The sequence below is a fragment of the Lepidochelys kempii genome, chromosome 5 (genome assembly GCF_965140285.1).
Source record: "Lepidochelys kempii isolate rLepKem1 chromosome 5, rLepKem1.hap1, whole genome shotgun sequence".
NCBI lineage: Eukaryota > Metazoa > Chordata > Testudines > Cheloniidae > Lepidochelys > Lepidochelys kempii.
Window position 1 is genome coordinate 48,331,002 of NC_136384.1, and position 23,065 is coordinate 48,354,066.

General features: G+C 43.2%; 1 protein-coding gene across 1 annotated transcript in view; it reads left to right on the forward strand.

The window, feature by feature from the left end:
* The window catches only part of ANKRD31 (ankyrin repeat domain 31), a 112,197-nt gene that overhangs the window by 19,840 nt on the left and 69,292 nt on the right, over positions 1-23,065 (forward strand). Inside the window, exons 4-9 of the mRNA XM_078853001.1 lie at positions 71-541; positions 5,907-6,199; positions 6,577-6,716; positions 9,543-9,728; positions 13,006-13,148; positions 22,095-22,239. Of these exons, the coding sequence (XP_078709127.1) occupies positions 71-541; positions 5,907-6,199; positions 6,577-6,716; positions 9,543-9,728; positions 13,006-13,148; positions 22,095-22,239 (1,378 nt within the window). The remainder of the gene's footprint in view (positions 1-70; positions 542-5,906; positions 6,200-6,576; positions 6,717-9,542; positions 9,729-13,005; positions 13,149-22,094; positions 22,240-23,065) is intronic.

Sequence of the window (23,065 nt, forward strand, 5' to 3'; positions counted from 1 at the left end):
AGATTGTCAAAGTGCCACTATGACTATTACTGAGTTAGATACTAGAGTAAAAGATAATTCTCTTGAGAAGTTTACACCTGACTTTATTTTATCATCAACATCAGAGAAGATTTCCAGGGAAACATTAACTGAACAAAGTATAATGGCTGATGAATTTGAAATTAGAGATTTGCTGAAACCACTCAGTGATTCAGAGAGTCCAGAAATGATAAACCCCTTGCAAGACACATTACAGTGTCAAGGGGATGCTCTATCTGTAGATATATCAGTAGATGAGAACAGCAATGTCCTGCCACTAGAGCTTCTGACAGCACTGAACTCCTTTTCAGAATCTGTAGTACAGCCTCTCTGTCAATTAGTAGGGAAGGAAAGAGAGGTTAATGCTGAAGAAGAACATTTGAGATCAGAACCCAGTATTTTCCAGATAGATGACTGCACTCAAATAACAATTAACAATTTTGAACCTCAATTTTCTGTGAAGCAATTGGAAGAAATAAAAGCATTAACAGAGGCTGCATTTCAGGGTACTTTAGATGAACAAGTATGTACATGTTTTAATAGCTATTTTAAATGTTTTGTGTATCTTACAATATTTTACTGAAGAGTTAATTTTTTCTAAGATGTTATTAGTGTTGGTATAGAATTATTGAGTCTGGAATTTACATTTTTATTACAGTCTTTTTCTTTATTTAAAGTCTACTAATCCTTTTCTACTTTTTCACATCAGTTATTGAAGTTTTTAGAATGGAGAAATCCTAGTAAACTTCATCTTCTTGCTTCATACTATTCTATGCTATGCAATATCTGCTTTTGCGTTCCCCATCATTATAGTATCTAAGCATCTCACAGATATTTAAAAATAGAAATAATCTCTTCTCAGCCTGTATAATAACTAGCTTGATTAGCTGAAAGGATTATTTTGTATGTATAATTATATGTGAGAGTTTGTGTGGTGTATGTGGGAAGAATTTACTGAGGGAAAAAGTACTCCATTTAAGAAGGAACAATCAGTTGTACACATACAAAATGGGAAATGACTGCCTAGGAAGGAGTCTACAGAAAGGGATCTGGGGGTCATAGTGGACCACAAGCTAAATATGAGTCAATAGTGTAACACTGTTGCAAAAAAAAGCGAGCATCATTCTGGGATGTATTACCAGAAGTGTTGTAAGCAAGTCACGAGAAGTAATTCTTCTGATCTACTCTGTGCTGATTAGGCCTCAGCTGGAGTATTGTGTCCAGTTCTGGGCGCCACATTTCAGGAAAGATGTGGACAAATTGGAGAAAGTCCAGAGAAGAGCAACAAAAATGATTAAAGGTCTAGAAAACATGACCTATGAGGGAAGATTGAAAAAATTGGGGTTGTTTAGTCTGGAAAAGAGAAGACTGAGAGGGTACATGATAACCGTTTTCAAGTACATAAAAGGTTGTCACAAGGAGGAGGGAGAAGAATTGTTGTTCTTAAACTCTGAGGATAGGACAAGAAACAATGGGCTTAAATTGCAGCAAGGGAGTATGACATTCCCCTTGGTGTTATCTGGACCGGTGATCTGCTAGGTCACTCCAACCTTTGACTCTGGGAGCCAGCCTTACCCTGCTCTGCTGTGAGACCCCCATTCCTGGGCTGTTCACGCACAGCCTCTGGCATGTAAGCTGCTCCTTGGATTTTGCAACTGAATGACACTAGCTAATATCTCTAGTCCCGGACACAACCCTAGGAACCTCCGTTTTGCAGTGCCCAGTTATACCCTCTGGACGCTGCAAGCTTATATGAGTTCATCAATTTTGCAAAGAAATTGATATGTACCAGGCTTGTTATCCCAAGGGGAGCCTCTGACACACTTCAAACCAAATGCACTGCTTCAAATAGAATAAACAAATTTATTAACTATAAAGATAGATTTTACGTGATTCTAAGTCAAAGCATAAAAATCAGATTTGGTCAAATGAAATAAAAGCAAAACGCATTCTAAGCTGATCTTAACACTTTCAATGCCCTTACAAACTTAGATGCTTCTCATCACAAGCTGGCTGGTAGCTCTTCAGCCAGGCTCTCCCCTTTGATCAGTGCTTCAGTCGCTTGGTGTGGTGTCTGTAGATGGAGGTGGTAGAGAGAGAGAGAGCATGGCAAACGTCTCTCCCTTTTATCATGTTCTTTCTTCCCTCTTGGCTTTGCCCCGCCCCTGCCCACTTCAGGAAGGGGGGTGACTCACTCAGAGTCTAAAAGATCCTTTTGTTGTTGCCTAGGCCTTCATCCTTGGTTCTTGTGAGGCTGAGCTGGGTTTGTCCCATACATGCCCTGATGAGATGTGAACTGCCTCTCTGTTCTTGGAGAGTTTTTGCCTGGGCTTTCTTTAAGCCATGAGGATACATTTTCAGCCTCATAACTATATACATGAAATTATAACCTATAACATTACTGTAACAATTACTATAACATCACTATAACAACCATGCTCAGTGCATCATGAGCCTTCCGAAGACACCCAACATTACAAACTTTGCATTGGCACACAGTGCATTTGCAGTTGCACACAATCATTTTATAAAGATGAACATGGGGGTGTAGGGTGTTCCCCCAAGGTACAGAGTGTCACACCTCCCCTCTTTGCTTACTGAAGGAGGGTTAGTCACTGACTAGCTTGAAAGCAGTTTGTGTTACAGTTCTCTTGGCATCCAGCCATTAAGGCTGTGAGGCAGTGTGCCTCGGTTTCCCCATTCACACACAGCAAACCAGGTTTTTTATGGTTTCTCTGCTGTAATAATCTTTAAACCTGTTTACAGGTATTAATTGAAAAGTAGCATTATCATAAGGTTTAACATCCATGTCAAAATTCTTATCCCCAAAACTTATCTGTGATAAAAATTTTGGTATTAATGTTGTGTGTTTACAAGTATCTTTATGATACCACACCCTCTGTTCAGATAGTGTAGTATGAGGTTATTTTGTTTATTACCCAGGGTGTCCTTTGACCCTCTCCCATGTAATCAGCCACTGACTTTTCCCTCCCTCCATTGTTCCCCCTGTATGGGCTCTTAATTTAATCAGGTTTCTGGAATTTTGGTGCCTCAGGTGTTATACCAATAAAATAAAAACCAGCAGGATCTTATTAAAGGGCAAAAGGCAAAATACCACATTTATTGTGAATACAGAAAGAATCATAGTAAGCAGTTAGTTATAGTTATAACATTCCATTCAATCTCATATTTATTCACACATTCATTCATACAAACACACACACACACACAGGTTCTGCAAGGTTGTTATCATAGTTACCAGCCTTAGAGTTGCTCATGCCAAGCCACTGGCCAGGTGGCCTGGACATGAGGAGGGAGCAGAGCCTTGTCAGATGCTCATCTGATGCTCCTGGAAGTTGGTTTGCAGAATCAGACCCCAAAGTTCTCACTTTTTAGAGTCTATTTTTATAGGAATTTCTTCCTATGCCAGTCTATGGGAATTGCTTCATCATGCTGTTGCTGAATCAATCAGCAGATAGCACATTCCTGACGGCTCCAAGATGTTATCTTGTTCTTTGGTTCTCCCATTCTTGAGGCTGTTGGGTGGATTCCAGTCTGCCCTCGGGGGGGGGGGGTGTCCCTCTGGTTATTTCCACTTAACACCTTCTTCAGCCGATGGACACTGGATTCTTAGGCTGGCACCTCCCTGATCATTCAGTTATTATCCACACCAAGCATCCATCCACATACATCCTCTATCTCTATTTTAATCACAATGGTTAATACAACAAAAGGGTGGGGAGTCTCTGGGTGCTGTTTCTGTTGTTAGAGTATTGCTTTGAGTCTCTCTCTGTGTGATTTGCTTTGAGAACAGACTCTGTCTTAGAATGTACTAACACAATTAGCAGCTTGCAAGTTTCACCCATAGAGGGAGATAAACAGTACCAAAAACCAAGAGACCTCTTAATTAGTAATACCCTGGAATTTAAACTATGGGGAATCAAACTCATTTGTGATTTTAATACAGAACTTCTTTAATAAGATCCAACACAGGGTCTGGCAAGATAGGTGTTCAGGGGGATCCTGCACATTGGCTGGCCCTTTGGGGAGCGGTCTCCTAACCCAGGACTGTACATATGCAGAAAATCCAGCTCCCCTTTTGGGGTTACTCTGTGTGTTCCCCTTCCCAGCACTGAGTCCTTCGCTGCCCTCTAGAGGGCTGTGATCTGTGCTCTCTGGGCTAGGTGTGTTAACCCTTCAATCAGATGCACCTTTTCCCAGCAGCTCTCCCATAATTGCTTTCTCTGTTGTGGGGGAAGACACCCCCTTCTAGTGAGGAGACATTCCTGTGCCCCCACTATTCCTTCCCCAGTTTCCTCCTCTGGGGCCCCTCCTAAGACACATTTCTCTGTGCTCCCTAGGAAGGGTTCTGTCTCTTGTTCATCTGCAGAACTCTGCCAGCTAACAACTGGGACAGTTTCCTTAATCACTGACAACACTTCTCCTGCCCCTGCGCCTGAGGGCATGTTTCCTCCTGCTGGAAAGGAGCTAGTCTCAGCCCCTCCCATACTTGGAAGCACCCTACTTCCCTGCGGTACAGAGTCTCAGGAATCCTCACTCACCTCAGTGGTTTCTGAGATCCCCTGCTCTTCTCTGGGCTCTCCTTTGGGACACATTGCTCTATGTTCCCTAGAGCCGGTTTTGCCTCTGGTTCAGCTGCGACCTGCTGGCAGCTAACAACCTGGGCAATTCTCTCCCTGGCGGGTGTTACACCCACCCCATCCCTTCCTAATGTGGTGTTGCCTCCAGCTGCAGTGCAGGAGTTGGTCTCAACCACCCTCCCACCTGGAAGCATGTGGTTTCTCCCTGCTGCAGAAGAATCAAGGAGACTCTCTCCCATTCTCTCAGCAGTTCCTGAGACCTTACCCTTTCCCTTGGGGGTCCCAGCTTAAAACTCCCTCCTGCTGCAGGCAAATACTTTAACCTGAGCTTCACGGAAAAAATCATTACCAAGAAACAGGTCGACTAGGAGGTGTTTTCTTACCCCCAGAGTCAGAACACTTTCCAAACCTCCCCACACCACATGGATTTTAGCTAGTGGTCTGAGGAATGTGCTTTCGCCCATCCCCACAATCTCTGCCATTTGGCCAGGCAACATACTAGCCTTTGGGACCACACTCTGCTTAAACAGAGAGATCTGGGCCCCTGTATCTCTCTGCCCCAAGTACTCCCTATCATCAATTTGGACAGCCTTAACATACTCCAAATCTGGTTCTGCAGAGGCTAACCTCACAAAACCAATATGATAGGTTTCAATTGCTTGGGGGGTTTCTGTGTTGAGGACAGCAGAACTAGCAAGCTATTTGTTGCCCACTTCCTCCTAGCACAGGGCATTTATTCCTTAGGTGATCAGTGGAATTACACTGATAGCACCTTTTGGGCTCTTCTGCTTTTACAGGAGATTTGGGATGAAGTTAGAGGAATGTTTTTGGGTAAGAGAATGTTTAGGCTCCCAACCCGCTTCTCTCTTCCCAGGGGGCTCCCTTTCTACCAGTTTCAAATCCCTCTTTCTGTGGCCTGTCCTCAATAGATGCCTGATTCTGTTTGAAGGCATCAGCTAAAAAAGCCATATCATCCACTGACTTTACATCTTTGTCCCATTACATCCCTGTTTCCTGAGCCATCCACTTCCCTTGCTGGGTGTTCTTAGTAGTTCCAGGGCCTGCATAGCATGGCATACAACTCCAAGTGCTTCCCCCTGTGTAGGGAATATATTTGCAGAACTCCAGTTATTAAGTAACCTATTTATTCTAAGTCTCTATCTATCTATCTGTGCATGTATAACTTAAATGACATTTTACTTTTAACACCAAACACAATAATCCAGGCACAGTATTTCTTTTTAAAGCTTGACTACCAGTAGTTTGAAATAATACTTTTTGTCACAGCTTGTAGGTAACCAGAAGAACCAAGACTTGATAATTTCTGATTACTGCAATGTCGCCTCTTATGACAAACAAGCTGGTGAAGGAAATTCAAGTTCAATAGAGAATATCTCGGATGTAGAAGCTACCAAAGCAACTTCATATACATTAAGGAAGTCAACTCGAATAAGAGAAAACTGCACTAGAAAGCACATACATGAAGTTTCCAGTTGTTATAAAATGCCAGAAGAAACTCAGCAGAGAATATATAGTAATGATGAAGAAACAGGAAATAAACTTTCATCTAAAGATTTTGGGTATGACATATATAACATAAAAAGCTTACTTCTCTTTATGCATGAACTCTTTCTCTATCTCTCTTCCAATTTATTTAATAAATATGAAACATACATGCCTTTCATTCCTCATTTCTATTGTGTAAATGTTCATTTAAGTTGCCTAAAAGGTAAAGATTTTACATTTTCTTTGAAACACTCAAGGTAATATTCTGCACTGATTTATACTCCTTACAATCCCATTGAAGTTTGTGTGATTACATGGAGTATGCATCTGCACATAATTATAAACCTCCTTTACAAATTAGATGTTTACTTTTAAATCTAGTATAAATACTACATTGTTGTTTTATAAAGTGGAGAATATTATTATTCATTCTGAATAAATCTCTTATCAGTAGAACACAAGACTCTGCTTGTAAGGACAGCAAAGAACAGTGTTCAGAGCCGGAAGCCAGTACATACCAAGCATCAACTATGAATGTAAACAGCAAGGTTGAGCAGATGAGGAAAAGCCAAAGGCTTGCAAAGAAAATTAGTAAGAGATGCTTCTGACATTTATTTGCCAGATAAGTTACTCTTCTGTTGAACTGATTCAAACAAATGTACTGAACCAGAAAATGTTGGATGGTGTTTTCAAAGTCACTGAAATGTGGATTTATGAGCTACCTTTTTAAAAAGCTTTATATACATTAGTTTTAATAATAATCCATGATACTTTGTACCAGTTTTTATTTCACTGTTTACAGTACAGACTCTAATAATTGACCTGCTTACACACATCCTTCATAAAATTTAAGAAAAACATTCAGGGGTGAAAATCTAATTTTGTAACATTATAATTGAAATGACTAAGTATTCAGAAACACCAAAACAAAAAATAGATCCAGAGTACAAATGTAGGTCCTACAGTTTGACTTGCAAAGGCAAACTGCTTGTGCAGAGTCTCTCTGAAGTCAGTGTGACTCAGCGTGCACAGGAATTCACCCCCATGGAGTAGATTGCAGGTTTCAATTGATTTGATGTATTTTTATGACCTCCATCACAATTACATCTGTGCACCTCACATTCTGTGATATATTTCTCCTGTAAAGTAAAGAAGTCCTATTATTCCCATTTTACGTGTGAGGAACTGAGATGTAAAGAGACTTGCTGAGGGTGACACAGGAAGACTGTGGCAGAGCACACAATTGAACCTGGGCCTCCTGACTCCTTCATCCCCTAACCATTGAACCATAATTACTTTTAAGATTGGAGTGTTATAATTATTTCCATTTATGCAAGTCCAGTTTGGCTTTAACTGTGTACCTAATATATTTTAAAACTTTTTGAAGGTATATGTTATATGAACTATAATAGTAGGTATAATATAAGTTGTTAATTATAAATCTACCACTACCCAGCACCTTGCTTTCAGGAAGGGTTGTCAGTATTTCCACTATAACCATGCTTACAATGGGTTTTCTAATCAGATGACTCATATTTATTAAAATAAAGTCAGCAACAGGTTTTCATTCAAGAGCAAAATATTATTTTTAAAACAAAATGCTCAAAATAAAATGTATTTTTCTGTTTTCATCATGATTGGCTGTAGTTATATGGGCAAATCCTATTGCGTAGAGCAAAATTAATGTACATCAGTGTTCACCAACTGGCCAATCGCGATCGACTGGTTGATCTGGAGACTCTACCAGTCGATCATGATCTCTGGCTGCAGTGGGGCTGCTGCTAAGGCAGGCTCCCTGCCTGTCCCAGCCTCACGCCACTTCTGGAAGCAGCCAGCATGCCCCCATGGCCCTAGGGGAGCGGAAGTAGGGGTCTCCACGCACTGCTCCTGCCTGCAAGCACCGCCCCCACAGCTCCCATTGGTTGGGAACGGGGAACTGTGGCCAATGGGATCTGCGGGAGCAGTGCCTTCAGAGAGGGGCACCACACGGAGCCACGTGCCCGCCGCAGGGGTGCACTGGCCCCTTCTGGGAGTAGTGTGGGGCCAGAGCAGGCAGCGAGCCTGCCTTAGCCGTACTGCACCACCGCTGACCGGGAGCCGCCCGAGGTAAGTGCTGCCCAGTGGGAGCCTGCACCCCAGCCCTGAGCCTCCTCGCAGAGCCAGCACCCCATATCCCCTCCTGCACCGCAACTCCCTGCCCCAGGCTCAGCCTGGAGCCCCATCCCACACTCCGAACCCGTTGGCCCCAGCCCAGAGCCTGCACCCCGTTCCGAACCTCAACCCCCTGCCCCAGCCCGGTGAAAGTGAGTGAGGGTGGGGGAGAGCGAGTGACAGGGTGTGTGTGTGCGGAGTGAGCGAGGTGGAGCTTTGGGGAAGGGGTGGGGCCTCAGAAGGGATGGGGTAGATCCTGGGTTGCACTTAAGTTCAAAAAGTGATTTTGTGCGTAAAAAGGTTGGAGACCACTGATGTACATGGACTTTCCTCCATTTCAAAAATATCAAAAGGCTGAAGATTGAAATCTTTAGTCACAACCAGCCAGGCTTCTTGTGCAGCCTACAACCACAGACTATGGAGAGGGGTAGCTCTCTACTCCCACATGAGCAAAATGTTAAGCTATTGGATCTGCACAATGAATGGACCATGCTCGTGCCCTTGCCATGCCTCCTGCCTGGCCATAATGCATCCCCATCCTTTTGCCTTCCAGCATAGACAGTAGCCCTGGAACACCTCTCCACAGCATGAAGGGAGAAGGCAGAATTCCTCACTGCTGGTAAAGTGTAGTCTTGTGCCCCAGTACAATAGAAATGGTTCCACTACATTTGAATCCTACATTATGGGTGCATAATGGAAAGCAGGATTTGTTCCAAAGTATAGTAATAATGTTTGTTTCTATATTTTGTTTTGTAAACTTAGAAACATACATAAAACACAAAACATAAAATAATTGCTAATAGATGCCATAGGTTTGGTAAGGACGAGAGGAGTGACTAAGCAACTAGCTATATATTGACTGCTTTTCTTTTAAGGAAATGTAGCACAGGATAGCAGATTTGATCAAACTTGTTGAAAATGATTAGTACACTTTGCCTAAAATGTAGAGAGCCAAGAGTTTAAAAAAAACACTGTTTAAAAGCCATATTCTTTCATTCTGTGCATTGAACCCATTTGATATCAGGAGATCGGTGCAGAGTTTATGGGGTTAAATACAATCTTTAGTAAGTGAGATTGATGTTTACGTATTTCACTGAAGGAGCAACTTTCTGAAATGTCTGTTTTTGACAGGTTAGTAGTTGGGCAAAAATTCCTGTTGACAAGATTTTTCTTCAGAAAACTTGTATGCTAACTGTAGTGCTGAGGCCAAAACAGTAATCAAACATATTTTTTCAGTTTACCAGATCTTTATTTTATGTTTTTCAGCAAAACAAACCTCTGTTAAAAAATTTTCAAATACTGCACCTGTTGCCTCCATTCCTCTTTCAAAAATCTGTAGGAAAAATCTTTTTGGTGAGACCTTACTGCATAAAGCTGTTGCTGAAGATGATACAGACCTTGTACACAAAATTATAAAAGTTGGTGCAAATGTAAATACTCAGGATTATGCTGGTAAGTTTCAATTCCAATTAAAAGATAATTTTATGAATTACAAAACAAATATGTAAGCATAAGTAATAAATGCTCATGCTACCAGATCACAAACAGAAAGATGTTTTAGAGTTGATCCACCACTTTTTTGAATTCTTATTAGTTTAAGTTCTTATAAGTTCTCACGAGACAGGTAATAAATGTGAAGAGCCATATATGTAATATAGACATTACCTCCAAAACTCCATTTTAATGCACTGATTTTACACCCTTCTGGCATGCATAATCTGTAAAACAGCCCAGAATTTGGCTTGATGGAATCAGTCTTGTTTCTTATGAAGTTAATGAGAGTTTTGCCCTTGAGTTAAATGAGAAAAGGATTGTGTCAAATTTAGAGCCCAACCAGCATTCTAGATATGTACTGGGGTATCTCCACCTGTGGGGAGATGGTTGAAGGAAAAAGCTACTGTGGTCAATGGAACCTTAGTGTGTTTTGATGCAGGAAGTGGTGGAAGGAGGATTAGAAAGCACTCTGGGCGTGGATCTTCTATCTTCTCCCCCAGTTCACTCTGCCGATTCAGTAAGAACACTGCCATACAGGGAACTCATGCAAAGCTAGGTCAGTGCAGCTCAGGGCTTACATACTGCCTTCATGTTTCCCAAATCCTCTTTCCTCCATTGAGTGGAATTGCTTCCTGGGTGGCAGAACCGACGTGAGAGGGAGTGGAGGCTAGTGCCCCTGCAATGGAATACTCCTGGGGGAATTCTGTGCCACCTCTCATGTGCAGAATTCATGTCCCCCTACAGATTTCTTTGCTTCCCTGCAGAAAAATGACTTTCTGAGGGGGAAGCAAAGGGAAGCCACAAGAGTGGTCATGTGACCCTCCCCAGCAGTATGTTTTGGGTGCCCAGGGCAGCTGGCAGAGAGATAAATCACTGTGAGGCAGGGGGCAGGACTGGGGAAGACCTGGCTGGTGGCTCCTACCCTGTGCCAGGCTCAGCCGCTAGTCTGGCTGGGCTGGGGAGGATGGGACTTCCTCTTCCCCTGCACAGCATCCAGAGCCGGGTCAGCCCCAGCCCTAGATTTCTCCCCAGTCTCCAGGAAGCTCTGCAAACTCTCCCCCCCACACACACCCATCACTCCTCATCTGCAGAGGGAGGGATCACTGTACAGGGAGCTGCTCCCTCATCTGCCCAGTGCCCATGCATCCAGACCCCCTCATGCCCAGGCCCTCCCGCTGAGCCTCACCTCCCCACACACACCCAGAACCCCTCCTGCCAAGCTCCACTCCCCCTGCACTTGGACCACCCTGAAGAGTCACCCAGATCTCCACTGAGCCCCAACCAGGAGCACCTGGGTCCCCAACCTCATTAGCCCCATTCCCATAGCATCTGGACCTCCACACTGAACCCCCCATAGCCAGACCCCCCTGCCCAGCTCTGCCCCCCCACCCAAGCCCCCACTGATGAGCTCCAACCACCTTCATCTGGACCCCCCTGCAGAGTCCCCTTACTGTTGCACCCAGAACCCCCCAACAAACCCCTGTGCATCCAGATTGCACATGCACACATGGATCCCCCACTGAGCTGCCTACCCCAGATTGCCCCACACAGAACCCTCTCAACCCACACCTGGATTCCCCCACACTAAGTCCCTCTGCACTTGGATCCTGCCGGACTGAGTCTGCATGCCCACACCTGGTGCACCTGGCACAGAGGGTCAGGGCCCTGGGGTGTTTCTGGGGCAGGCCCAGTTCTTGCTCTGGGGAAGGTTTGGGTGCAGCCTCACTGTTGAGTCTGGGTCCCGGGGGGAGCTGCAGAGTGATCTCCCAGCTCAGTGCTGCCAGTGGCCTGTTTCCCGCAATGCCATGCTGGAGCCGCCTCATTTATTGGACAAATAAAATCTGTAGGATTTTAAAATATTGTGTGCAGAATTTTTAATTTTTTGGCATAGAAATTTAAATTTTTTGGTGCAGAATGCCCCAGGAGTAAATGGAAATATTGTAGAGGCTGATTTATGTTTCTACCCCAACATGTCATTCCTTGTAAGCTGTGTGCATGCATAGGAGGGTGGAGGTGAAGTGGGACTGGTGGGGCTGGAGCAGCTGCTGTGGCTCATGGGATTGGGCTGGGAAGCAAATAGGAACAGCTACTTCCCGCTATGTCTCAGTAGCTCCCCATGTTCCCAATGCAGAGAACCCAACCTGCCCCCTCAGCCCCAGATTTCCCTCCCTCCCCATGCAGAGCATCTCTGCTCCACCTGCTACTCAACCTCTGATTGCTACAGTTCTGCTGTCTGCAAAGGTAAAAGTTGGATTTGTTCTGTGTGATCAGAAAGGGAAATGGAAAACGAGTAAACATTTTTCATCACATTATTTCTTAGATTCTTAGAGGTTCTAATGTTCACATTCTTAGATGTTCTTAAAGCAGGAGGTGAGACTAGGTGATCACAATGGTCCCTTCTGGCCTTAAAGTCTACGAGTTTATACATTTAATGATGCTTGGAGATACTGAAATGGACATCAACATGATCCCCACCATTATTAATTGCTAGTGTCTGTTCCTGAGACAGGAACATATGTTGTATTATTCATAGCTCAGGTTCTTTATTTTCTCACTTCTCTCTTAATTATCATCTTCAGTGTGACTGACCAAATAACAAGACCACACACAAAGGTTGTTGGGTGTATCTATCTAGCAGCTGGGAAGTATAATTACCTGTTTGTGTAGACTTACACATGCTAGCTGTGCTTGAGCTAGCATGCTAAAAATAGCAGTGGCTTGTCTAGGACCTCCAATGAGGTTGTACTCCGGTAGCTAGCCCAAGCCGCCCCGCATGCTGCTGTAGCTCCACTGCTATTTTTAGCATGCTTGGTCAAGTAGAGCTAGCACATGTATGTCTACCCACGCTGGGAATTACACATCCCAACTGCTGAGTAGACATACCCAAAGTGTAAAAGTTTCATTCACAGAGAAATTGCTGGTATACAAAGGTTAAGGTTTCTTTCCTTTTTGAGCCAATACATAATCTAACATCTACATTTGTTATAATGGCTTACAGTTCTTAGGCAAGTGCATATTTTGACAGTTAGGACCTCTCACCTACATCACATTTGAACCATATAAAAATTTGTCACATGGTCAACTTATTCTTAAAATATTGAAATTTCTAATAAATTTAGACTATCTTAAAATTAAAACTTTATTAAATGGTCTTCAAAATGGATAAAAATTGGTGTCAAGAATATTATTCAGATATGAAATGTAAGATTTAGTTGACAATTTTCGTTTGTCGTAGGTTGGACTCCACTACATGAAGCCAGTGTGGAAGGTTTTTATAAGACAGCAAATGAGCTTTTGAAAGCAGGAGCTGATGTTAACTGTAAAGGAAGTGAACAAGTAACACCAATACAGGATGCAGTTAAAGAGGGCCATTATGAGGTAGGATTTTTATATTTGGGCACAAACTACATTTTACCTATAAAAATTCCTGTGATTGGGTCAGGGAGGTTACGTTGCATTTCCGTTTCATTACATGTCCTGCTAATTATTTAGAATTTAGGGTTACATGTTAAGATTTCAGGGTATTTGGAATTCTTGCTGCCCGACTTCTGATAAAATCATGAGCAACACTTTACAGATTTGTTCTTTAGTGTGTGATAGCAGAAATTAGCTGCATTTTTCTAACTGTTTACGAAAATAGCACAGAAAAGATCATCTAAATTGATAATGCTACAGGTCTCACGCTTCAGGTTGTCTGAAGACATCAAAATACGCATTATTGCACAACTGAATATGTTTTTTGTACTTCCTTTTGAAGTATGAGACTGCAGTTGGAGACAAAATATGGACTGAAAGTAGATCAGGGTTTTGATCTGGACTGACACCAATATTTTTTTCTATTTTTTTCCCCCCATGTGCATAACAAATGGCTTCTAGAGCTCAAGTTTAAAACTTATGGGTGCAGTTTCTCCTGCTATATTATTTTCTCCACTTACTCTGCCCTTTCCCTCATTCTTGCTACCTCTTTGGTCACTCATAATCTCTATTTCCTTCCTCTCCATTGACTAAGGACTATTTCTATATTAGTGACTGTACACGTGCCTATGAATGCGGTTGTGTCATAACCCACACCTGAACCCCAAAGCATGTGTCTGAAGGAATGTAGAGAGTGAGTAAGCTAGCATGCCTGAGGGGTGTGGATAAGGGTCATGTACCAGGACTCAAGTTTCAATAGTCCTCCACTCCCATTCTGACAATGCACTGGACCCTTTTCTTCCTGACCCTTGCCCACTCTATAAAGGTTCCTGTCCCATCGTTTTCAGTGGAAGTAGCGAGCTGCAGTGACCAGCTTTCCATTGAACTCATACAGATCAATACAGGTGAAAATGCATCCTGCTCTGAGAGCAGCCACTTGGCCCACTGAGCACACTTGGGTGCTTATCAATGTGTGGTCAGAGTGCACTGTCTTCCGTGACTTCAGCCAGAGCGGCAGGAACATACACCTGTACCAGGAAATTTCATGGAGGCTGGAGAAGGCAGGCGTTGAGCGGTCTCCAGCCCAGGGGCGGGAACACATGAACCAGATGAGGCTCCCATACAGGAGAGCAAAAGACTCAAACAGTCTCTCTGGGATGTGGCTTCTTCTACATGCCCCTTCTATAAAGAGCTTGACCAGGTGCTGTCAAGGGCTCCTGGTACAGAGCCTGAAGTGGTTCATGATCCCTTCCTCAACCCCACCAGCCTCATTGTCCAATAGGATGCTGCTGAGGGGTAGAGTGAGGAGGCAGCACGGACCATGGAGGGTGCCCCAGAAGACCTGGAGGATGAAGAGCATGTTATTCTGCACCTCTCTCCAGTGGAGCCTGTTGAGGAAGCCTCCTACCCTGATGAATCCAAGGAGGATCCCGAGTCACGGCAGGAACCAAAACCTAACGCTGGTAAGTTACAATGGACCTTCCCTGCCAATATCCCCTCTTCATCTTATGCTAAATTACTGATTTTATGATCCAGGGCATTTGAAATACTGTGCACTGACTATTCCCCTCTGGATAATATGCCATGCATTGCTATGTGTCTGTGAGTTTGAACTGCAGTGCTGAAAGCTATGGAATTGTCATGCCCCCTCTCCCTACCAAACTCCTCCAACTCTCCCCTGCTCCCTCCAGCCCCTGCTCCCCGCCCCCGCAGATGGTCCCCAAGCAAGACATAGTTATAAATCAATGATTTTATTGATTTCTGATGAACCTGTATTATGCATTTGGATAAAGCTGTTTCTTAAAAACAGATTATTCAGGAAAAATCATTGCCTCTGTGTTTGTGCATTTCTTGGCCAGGGGTCAGACAGCAAAGGCTCTGGGGCTGCACAGACCCTGGGAAGGAAGGGGTCAAGTTAGAAAAATCCCAATAGGGGATGGAACAGTTGCAGAAAGCTTATAGTAGGTTGTCTAAAGTTAGTAACAGCTATCTTTTGTCTTTTAAAGATTACACAGTTTTAGTGCTTCTCCCACCTTCTGATCTTACCATCACCTTACAAATGGTAGCTATGTGGAACGGGGTGGGCAGGTGGAGGGGATGTTAGGTCTGGGAATGGGGAGGGAGCAGAACACAGTTGTAGAACACTTTGGTTCTCTGAGGAAATGTTAGTCACAGCAGTCCTTTCTCCCTTGGAAGATTACAAAATTGTTACTGTCCCTGTCCCTGGTGTATTACCTCTCCCCCACTGAGCTATGCTGCACAAGCATATTTCAGCAAGTTTCCAGTGTAGCAGAAACTCTAGCTGGGTCTTGAGGTTTTACAGCAGTGCAGCTCTGCTTGGTCCACTTTTATAGCTGACCAACCCTCTTCATTTCGCAATATGTAGAGGAGTGACCATTAGCAGAAACAAACTCTCTTGCATAGATTGCAGATCTCCTCCACAGGACAGAAAGCCACTTCTCTTTTCCGTTCTCGTATCTTGGAAACAGCTATGTTCTCCAAATGTTAGCCAGCCTTTAAAAAAGGAATTGCAAACTGGTAACTTAGCACCCTGGAAGGAACTGCCACTCTCTCTTCCCCCTGCCCACTACATTGAGACACTATGAACATTTAAATTTTTAAAAGTATTAGTACAGTTTATTTACTCTTAGGAGCCTGTGCTCCTTCCTCATGGGCTGCAAAAGTTGCCTAAGAACCAAGGATAGTTTAAAAGTCACATTCATGGAATGCTGAAAAGTATCAAAATTGTGGCCTTCTACAGTAAAATTATGTTATGTGGGGGGGATTTCTGAGCTTTTTCCCAAGGACAAAAATTGTAATTCTACCCTTCTCTTCCAATTGTCAGGACCTTCAGTTCCTGAGAGTGAAACCATCCCACAAAAAGGGCTGGAGCAATGCCCCAGAGACAGATGGAGAAGGACATAGGAAGAGCTGCATATAGGCATGGGCAGGGGAAACCAGGAACCATTTAAATTCCTCTGGGCATGGAAGGATTGGGCACTTCATCAGGAAGAGACACGGATGTACTGGTTCATGGAGCAGGAGGCACAGCACAGAGAATGGGAACATTCCCCCATTGAACTTGTGAATGAGTTCGAGGTCAACCTGCTGCCGAATCAACTGAACCAGTCCATGAACCACTACATCCATTTCTTCCTCCAGCTGCTGCGCGGGATGCTACTGAGCCAGAGGATCCTATTTCAAGGACCCCCCTAAGAGACTGGGAGGACACCAGAGCCTGCAGGACTCCTGGGGCATTGCCCACCACTAGCACCCAAAACCCCTCACAGGAGGACCCTACTGAGTGACCAGGAGGGGAATGATGAATCTGCAAGAGTTCCAGAACCCCACCAAGTGCCCACCCCCCAAGTCCCTCGCAGGAGACATTCCCATTTTTCCCCAAAAGTCACTTTCCCGTCATTCCTTCTTGTCAGGAGGTGGGCAAGGAGACAGCTACAGAGACATTAATATATGGCCAGTGTTCCCACTTGCATTCCCTTTATTTTTTAAAGATTTGTTTTTGACCCTTCCTTTTAAAAATTATTTCAATTACCCATTCTATCTAATACTTTTAATAAATGTTATCATTTCCCAGACTTGTGTGTGTCCCCTCCTTCCTAAGCTTGGTGAGATGAAGATGTTTTCAGATTCAGAATTGGGCCCCACAATTCATAGCACATGAAATTGAATGGTATATAATTATCTGATGCCATGATACTGCAAACACTTTTCTGTCTGTCCTCCACCAAACCCTCCCTCCTGCGGTTCAGAAATATACTAAGTCCCAAGGATACATGGGAGGGATGGGAAAGTGCAATTAGTATTATGTTCTTACAGAAAGTGCTACTAGTTTTCAATGTAACAGAAGTCAGAAACACAGAAAATGGGTAGATGAACATCTATATGGATTACTTCACATGCAGAAAATTGAAACAGTACCAGTAGCAACACAGGTAATGACACCATCTGCCACTACCCTGTGCATAAATACCCCCCACTTCCCACTGAAAGCTTAACCAGCTTCAGTGGTAATAGGGATTAGTGCTCTGTAACAGCCCCTAAATGCAGTTAGCACTGCTGACAATGAACAGTCAAAAAACAAAATGACAGCATACCATGCAGAATGGCTGAATACTCACCCCTGCCCCAGGAAATCTTCATAAGGTTGGTAAGAGAGATTGAGTGCTCCCAATAAGAGGTTTATAAAAAAGTGTGAATAGTGAAGACAAAATCATTGCACAATGACCACATTACAACTCAGCTGCCACCCTCCACAGCATAGACTCAACCCTAAGGTGTTAACAGGGCATCTTCACCGGGTTGTAATTGTCTTCAGTGTGTGCAATGTCACAGGAATGAATAGTTCCTGATCTTTCGCTACAGGAAAACGAAACCCTCACAAAGCTATGTCACCTCACAAATAGGCACCAATGTTCCCTTATATGCATTCCCAGCAGCTGTATAAGGTGGGAAGGTATCCCTCAGCACAGGCAGATGTCACCCTCTGCCTCCCTGCTGTGCCAAGATGTGTGCATGTAAGGTGTTCATAATTTCCCTTGCTTGTTGGGAACCAGGACCAATGTGCACATGGGTGGGATCTGGTTTTCTGTACAAAGTTTGCAAATCAGACTTGTGAGCCCATTTGGAATGAAAACACTCCTCTTTTACCCTCACAAATGTTATGGAGTGTGCAGCAGGCGATGAGTATATGAATGGCCATTCTGACACAGGTGGGTAGGCAGCACCAATGAGCTTCCAGCCCAGGAAACACATACCATAACCGTTCTGCAGCTTCTGAGCTTGTAACTGAATTCCCCTTTTCCAGTGTCATTGGTGTTGGGGAATGGCTTCATGAGACAAGATAGGAGTGGATATGCAAGGTCCCCCAAAATAACAGTTGGCATCGACACACTGTAAAGAACCATATAGTTTCTGGTGAATAAAGTCCTACTCCCTTCAGGTACAATGCTGATCACCTCAGCACTCTGGTGTCATGAACCTTTTTAGTATTTCCCACGTTTGTAGTCATGAATCTGCTTCTGTGGACCACTAAGCTTTGCAGAACACGTGGTTCACATAAGCATTTGCCCCTTTTGGTAGGCAAAGTATTGGGATGTGGGTGCCATTGATGGCCCCTGCATAGTTTAGAAGGCCCATCCTCTGAAATCCAGCTCTTATTTCTGGAACTTTTCTTATGGCACCCACCTTGAGTAGATCGCAGTGTTAACTGCCTCATAAACCTGCACAACTGTGACCCCAACAATGGACTTTCCAACCTCAAAGTGACTTGCAGCAGACCTGGTGGTGCCAGCTTCCATAGAGCAATAGCAACCTGCTTCTGAACCGGTGTGGCTCCCCTGAATTGAGTGTTCTGGTGCCAGAGGTTTGATACAAGTTCCTCACGTGGCTCTATGAAGATCTGTTTCTTCATTTGGAAGTTCTGAAGCCACTGCTGGTCATTCCAGGTTTCCAAAATGATGTGATCCCAGCACAACATGCTGGTTCTCCGGCACCAGAAATGATGGTCCACCCAAGGACATACCTTGGCAACACTGGCATTCACCATATCAGTACCATGTGAGCTGAATGAATTGTCATTGACCCTCACGGTCAGCTGACTTCAGTGTATCAGAAAGTTCTGGCCAAATTCCATCCAACATCTCACCAGTCGCCTACTCTACTGCATAACCGTTTGTCCCACTGTAAGAAACAGGAACAGAATCAGATAGTTATCTCATTGCTAAATGTCTTCCACCTACTTTTTCAGGGAATAACAATGAGGGGCGATATGATTAGGAACTGCCATCAGCAAATGTGTGAAGGCAGGGGACAGTACCCACAACACACAGCAAAGCGGTTCCTAGCATGTCTCCCTGTGATGCACAGAATCCTGTATACAGCCCATGAAATGGTAGCACTAATCTTACGTAACAACAGCGACAGTATGGACATGTGTATGAGTGTGTATATGTCATTATACCTGTGTCCAGCACAGCATATGCAGACACTTCGGGCAGGTATGGGGACCATGCATGAGCATGTACATGGTCCAGTGTTCAAGCATGCAAGCCACTGTAGACATAGCATCATTTTCCTTCCTCACTCGTTCCATACTTGATTGTCTCTTCACCACCACTCACTGTCTCCCTTTCATTTTCTCTCACTTTTCTTCCAAGTCCAGGTACCTTCTCCCTCACTTTCAGTGCGTGTGTGTGTGTATGTGTGTGAGAGAGAGAAGAGCTTAGGGAGAGAGAGGAAAGAACAGGCAAAAAGAAGAGAGGAGGAAGTGAGGGAGACAGAAATGAAGAAATTTATCAGCCAGGGCTAGAGAGAGGAAGGAGGAGCACAGTGGAACTTTCCCCCCACTAGTGCCTGCTAGCAGGATGTCCAGCTGTGCAAGCATTTAGCCTAGAGGGAAACAATGCATGACACCCATGGAAATACTACTCTGTAATCACTGGTCTGAATTATTTTCTGTTCACTTTGCACTAAAACATTATGTTAACAGAGTAAGTCATTTGAGCTGCGTTATGTCGACCTAGCTCTGTAGTGTAGACCAAGCCTAAGCCATACTTCTTCCACCACCTGCCAGAACGTCTGTCTCCAGCATTGCCCAGAGAGCGATTCATTGCTCCTGCCTAACCCTTATTCATCTCAGGATTTGTAGCTTTTTTGGTCGGCAGTAGCAAGTTCTATTCCTAAAATCTTCTCCAGCTCTCCAAATCCAGAAGAAAATTGACCTGCTTTCTCAAGGTCCATCACTGATCCCATAATTAGGGTGTTCATCTGGGACTTGCGAAACACAGGTTCAATTTTCTGCCCTTCCACAAGCTTCCTGTGTGATCTTGGGTAAGTCATTTAGTCTCTCTTTGCTTCAGTTTCCTATCTGTAAAATGGGGATACTTCCCTACCCCACAGGAGTGTTGTGAGGGAGAATATATTAAAGATTGTGAGGTCCTTGGATAATACAGTAATGAGGGAGGTATAAGTACATTACATGGATAGAAGTTCCAACTAACACTGGGTAAGTAAGGCTATGTCTGCACTACGCACCTTTTAGCGACACAGCTGTGCAGCTACAGCCATGCCGCTAAAAGACACACAATGAAGCTGCTGTTTGTTGGCAGGAGAGAGGTCTCCTGCCGACAAAAAAATTCCACCCCCTAATGAGTGGGGTTAGCGTTGTCGACAGCAGAGCACTCCTGCCAACAAAGCGCTGTTCACACCAGCACTTGTCGTCAACAAAACTTTTGTCTTTTGGTGGGGGTGGTGGGGGTTTAACACCTCTTGTCAAGGTTCCTTCCCCACTCTGAACTCTAGGGTACAGATGTGGGGACCTGCATGAAAACCTCCTAAACTTACTTTTACCAGCTTAGGTTAAAACTTCCCCAAGGTACAAACTATTTTATCCTTTGCCCTTGGACTTCCACTGCCACCACCAAACGTTTATCTGGGTTTATTTATTAGGAAAGTGTTGTTTGGAAATGTCTTTCCCCCCAAAATCCTCCCAACCCTTGCACCCCACTTGCTGGAGAAAGTTTGGTAAAAATCCTCACCAATTTGCATAGATGACCACAGACCCAAACCCTTGGATCTTAAGAACAATGAAAAAGCATTCAGTTTCTGAAAAGAAGGATTTTAATAGAAGTAAAAAGTAAAAAAGAATCACCTCTGTAAAATCAGGATGGTAAATACCTTACAGGGTAATTAGATTCAAAACACAGAGAATCCCTCCCCAAAACCTTAAGTTACAAAAAGACACACAGACAGGAATATTCATTCTATTCAGCTTAATTTCTCAGCCATTTAAAGAAATCATAATCTAACGCATATCTAGCTAGATTACTTACTAAGTTCTAAGACTCCATTCCTGTTTGTCCCCGGCAAAAGCATCACACAGACAGATACAGACCCTTTGTTTTTCTCCCTCCTCCCAGCTTTTGAAAGTATCTTGTCTCCTCATTGGTCATTTTGGTCAGGTGCCAGCGAGGTTATCCTAGCTTCTTAACCCTTTATAGGTGAGAGGATTTTTCCTCTGGCCAGGAGGGATTTTAAAGGTGTTTACCCTTCCCTTTATATTTATGGCACCTCTGAACAACAAAAGTTTTGTCTTTCACTTGCCAGTGTAGACAAAGCCTAAGAGTTCTCTACATTTCTGGCTGAGTAAGGGTCTGCAGGTTGGCAGCACCTTTGGCAGCATTCCCCTAATGTGTGGCTTTAGAGAGGGTTTCACTGCAGATTGAGTGCTCCTTTATCTTAATTCTCCTTCACCATTAGGTGAACAGGGAAGGCAGAGAAAGAACTGGGTCAGTGATAGAATCACCTGCAAACTGTGAATTTAGGAAGTGCTCTCCTAGTGACTAGAAGAAGAAGGTGTGACCTAGGCCGAGAATTAAACTGCCTTTTCGATATGCAGAGAAAAACAAAACCCCAGTAGTGCTGAAGTGAGGGAGGGAGGAGTAAGTCCCAGAAAGGAAATCATTAAGTTACAAATTTTCTAATACTTAAATATAATTGTTCTACACTACTTATTGGATAATGAGTAAAACTGGACAGAATTCTTATGACTTTATTCACAACATTAACCTTTTAAAAATAATTTAAGAAATCACCATGTTAACAAGAAACTCTATTATTGGACCTTGATTTTAGAAAGTCAGCTGGTTATTCACTGAAGCAAGCTTTCAAAAATGAAAAAAACAAATGGAAGGGTTTGGAACAAACTTGTATTTAGAGGAATGTTTGGTACTGGTAAATTCCATTACTGGGAATTTTAAAACTCTAGTGGTATTTTAACACTAGCGACAGGTATTTCTGTGTACACCACAGAGAAGCATATATGAGGAGAGAGGAGTGGAAAATAAAATATTAGAAGAAAAAGAAAAAGTATCTGAAAAGTTTTACCTCTAGGTGGCAGAGTTACTGCTTTGGTATGGAGCTGATCCGTTATTCAAAAATGAGAAGGGGAGGTGCGCCTTTGATGAAGCTACTGACCAGCGTATGAAGAAGCTGCTTGAAAGTTATATAACTAAGTCTAGAAGAGGTTCAACATCAGGTAGGAATGATCTATTCTGGCATATTCGTGACTATTAGATAGAGAACAACAGAAATCCCATTGTCACATTCCCTTACTTATAGCCAACACTTCTATGGGCTTTGCTCGCTTGATATACTAGCACAGTGGTTCTCAACCTTTCCAGAGTACTGTACCCCTATTAGGAGTCTGATTTCTCTTGTGTACCCCCCAGGTTCATCTCACTTAAAAACTACTTGCTTACAAAATCAGACATAAAAATACAAAAGTATCACACCACATTATTACCAAAAAATTGCATACTTTCTCATTTTTACCATATAATTATAAAAGAAATCAATTGGAATATAAATATTGTACTTACATTTCAGTGTATAGTATATAGAGCAGTATAAACAAGTCATTGTGTGAAATTTTAGTTTTCACTGACTTCGCTAGTGCATTTTATGTCGCGTGTTGTAAAACTAGGCAAATATCTAGATGAGTTGATGTACCCCTGGAAGACCTCTGAGTATCCCTGGTCGAGAACCACTGTACTAGCAGACTTGGAGCAGAGTCCTCTAGTTGGTTGTCTTCATTAACATGCATGCATGAGATGAAATAAAATGATACGGTGATAAACTCTGAGCGCATCTTAGTTGTGTATCGTTTGTGTATATTTGAACAGTATATAGACTAAAAATTTTATGAAAGCTAATGTTAAAAAAATTATATAATACAAAGGTTAAGAAAAGAGTGTCTGTACATCTGGGTATAGTGTTTAGATTATCCACAAATACAACATTTGTTTTTAAAGTCATAAAATACATATAGTGCATAATCAGCAATAACCCAAATTTAGATGAAT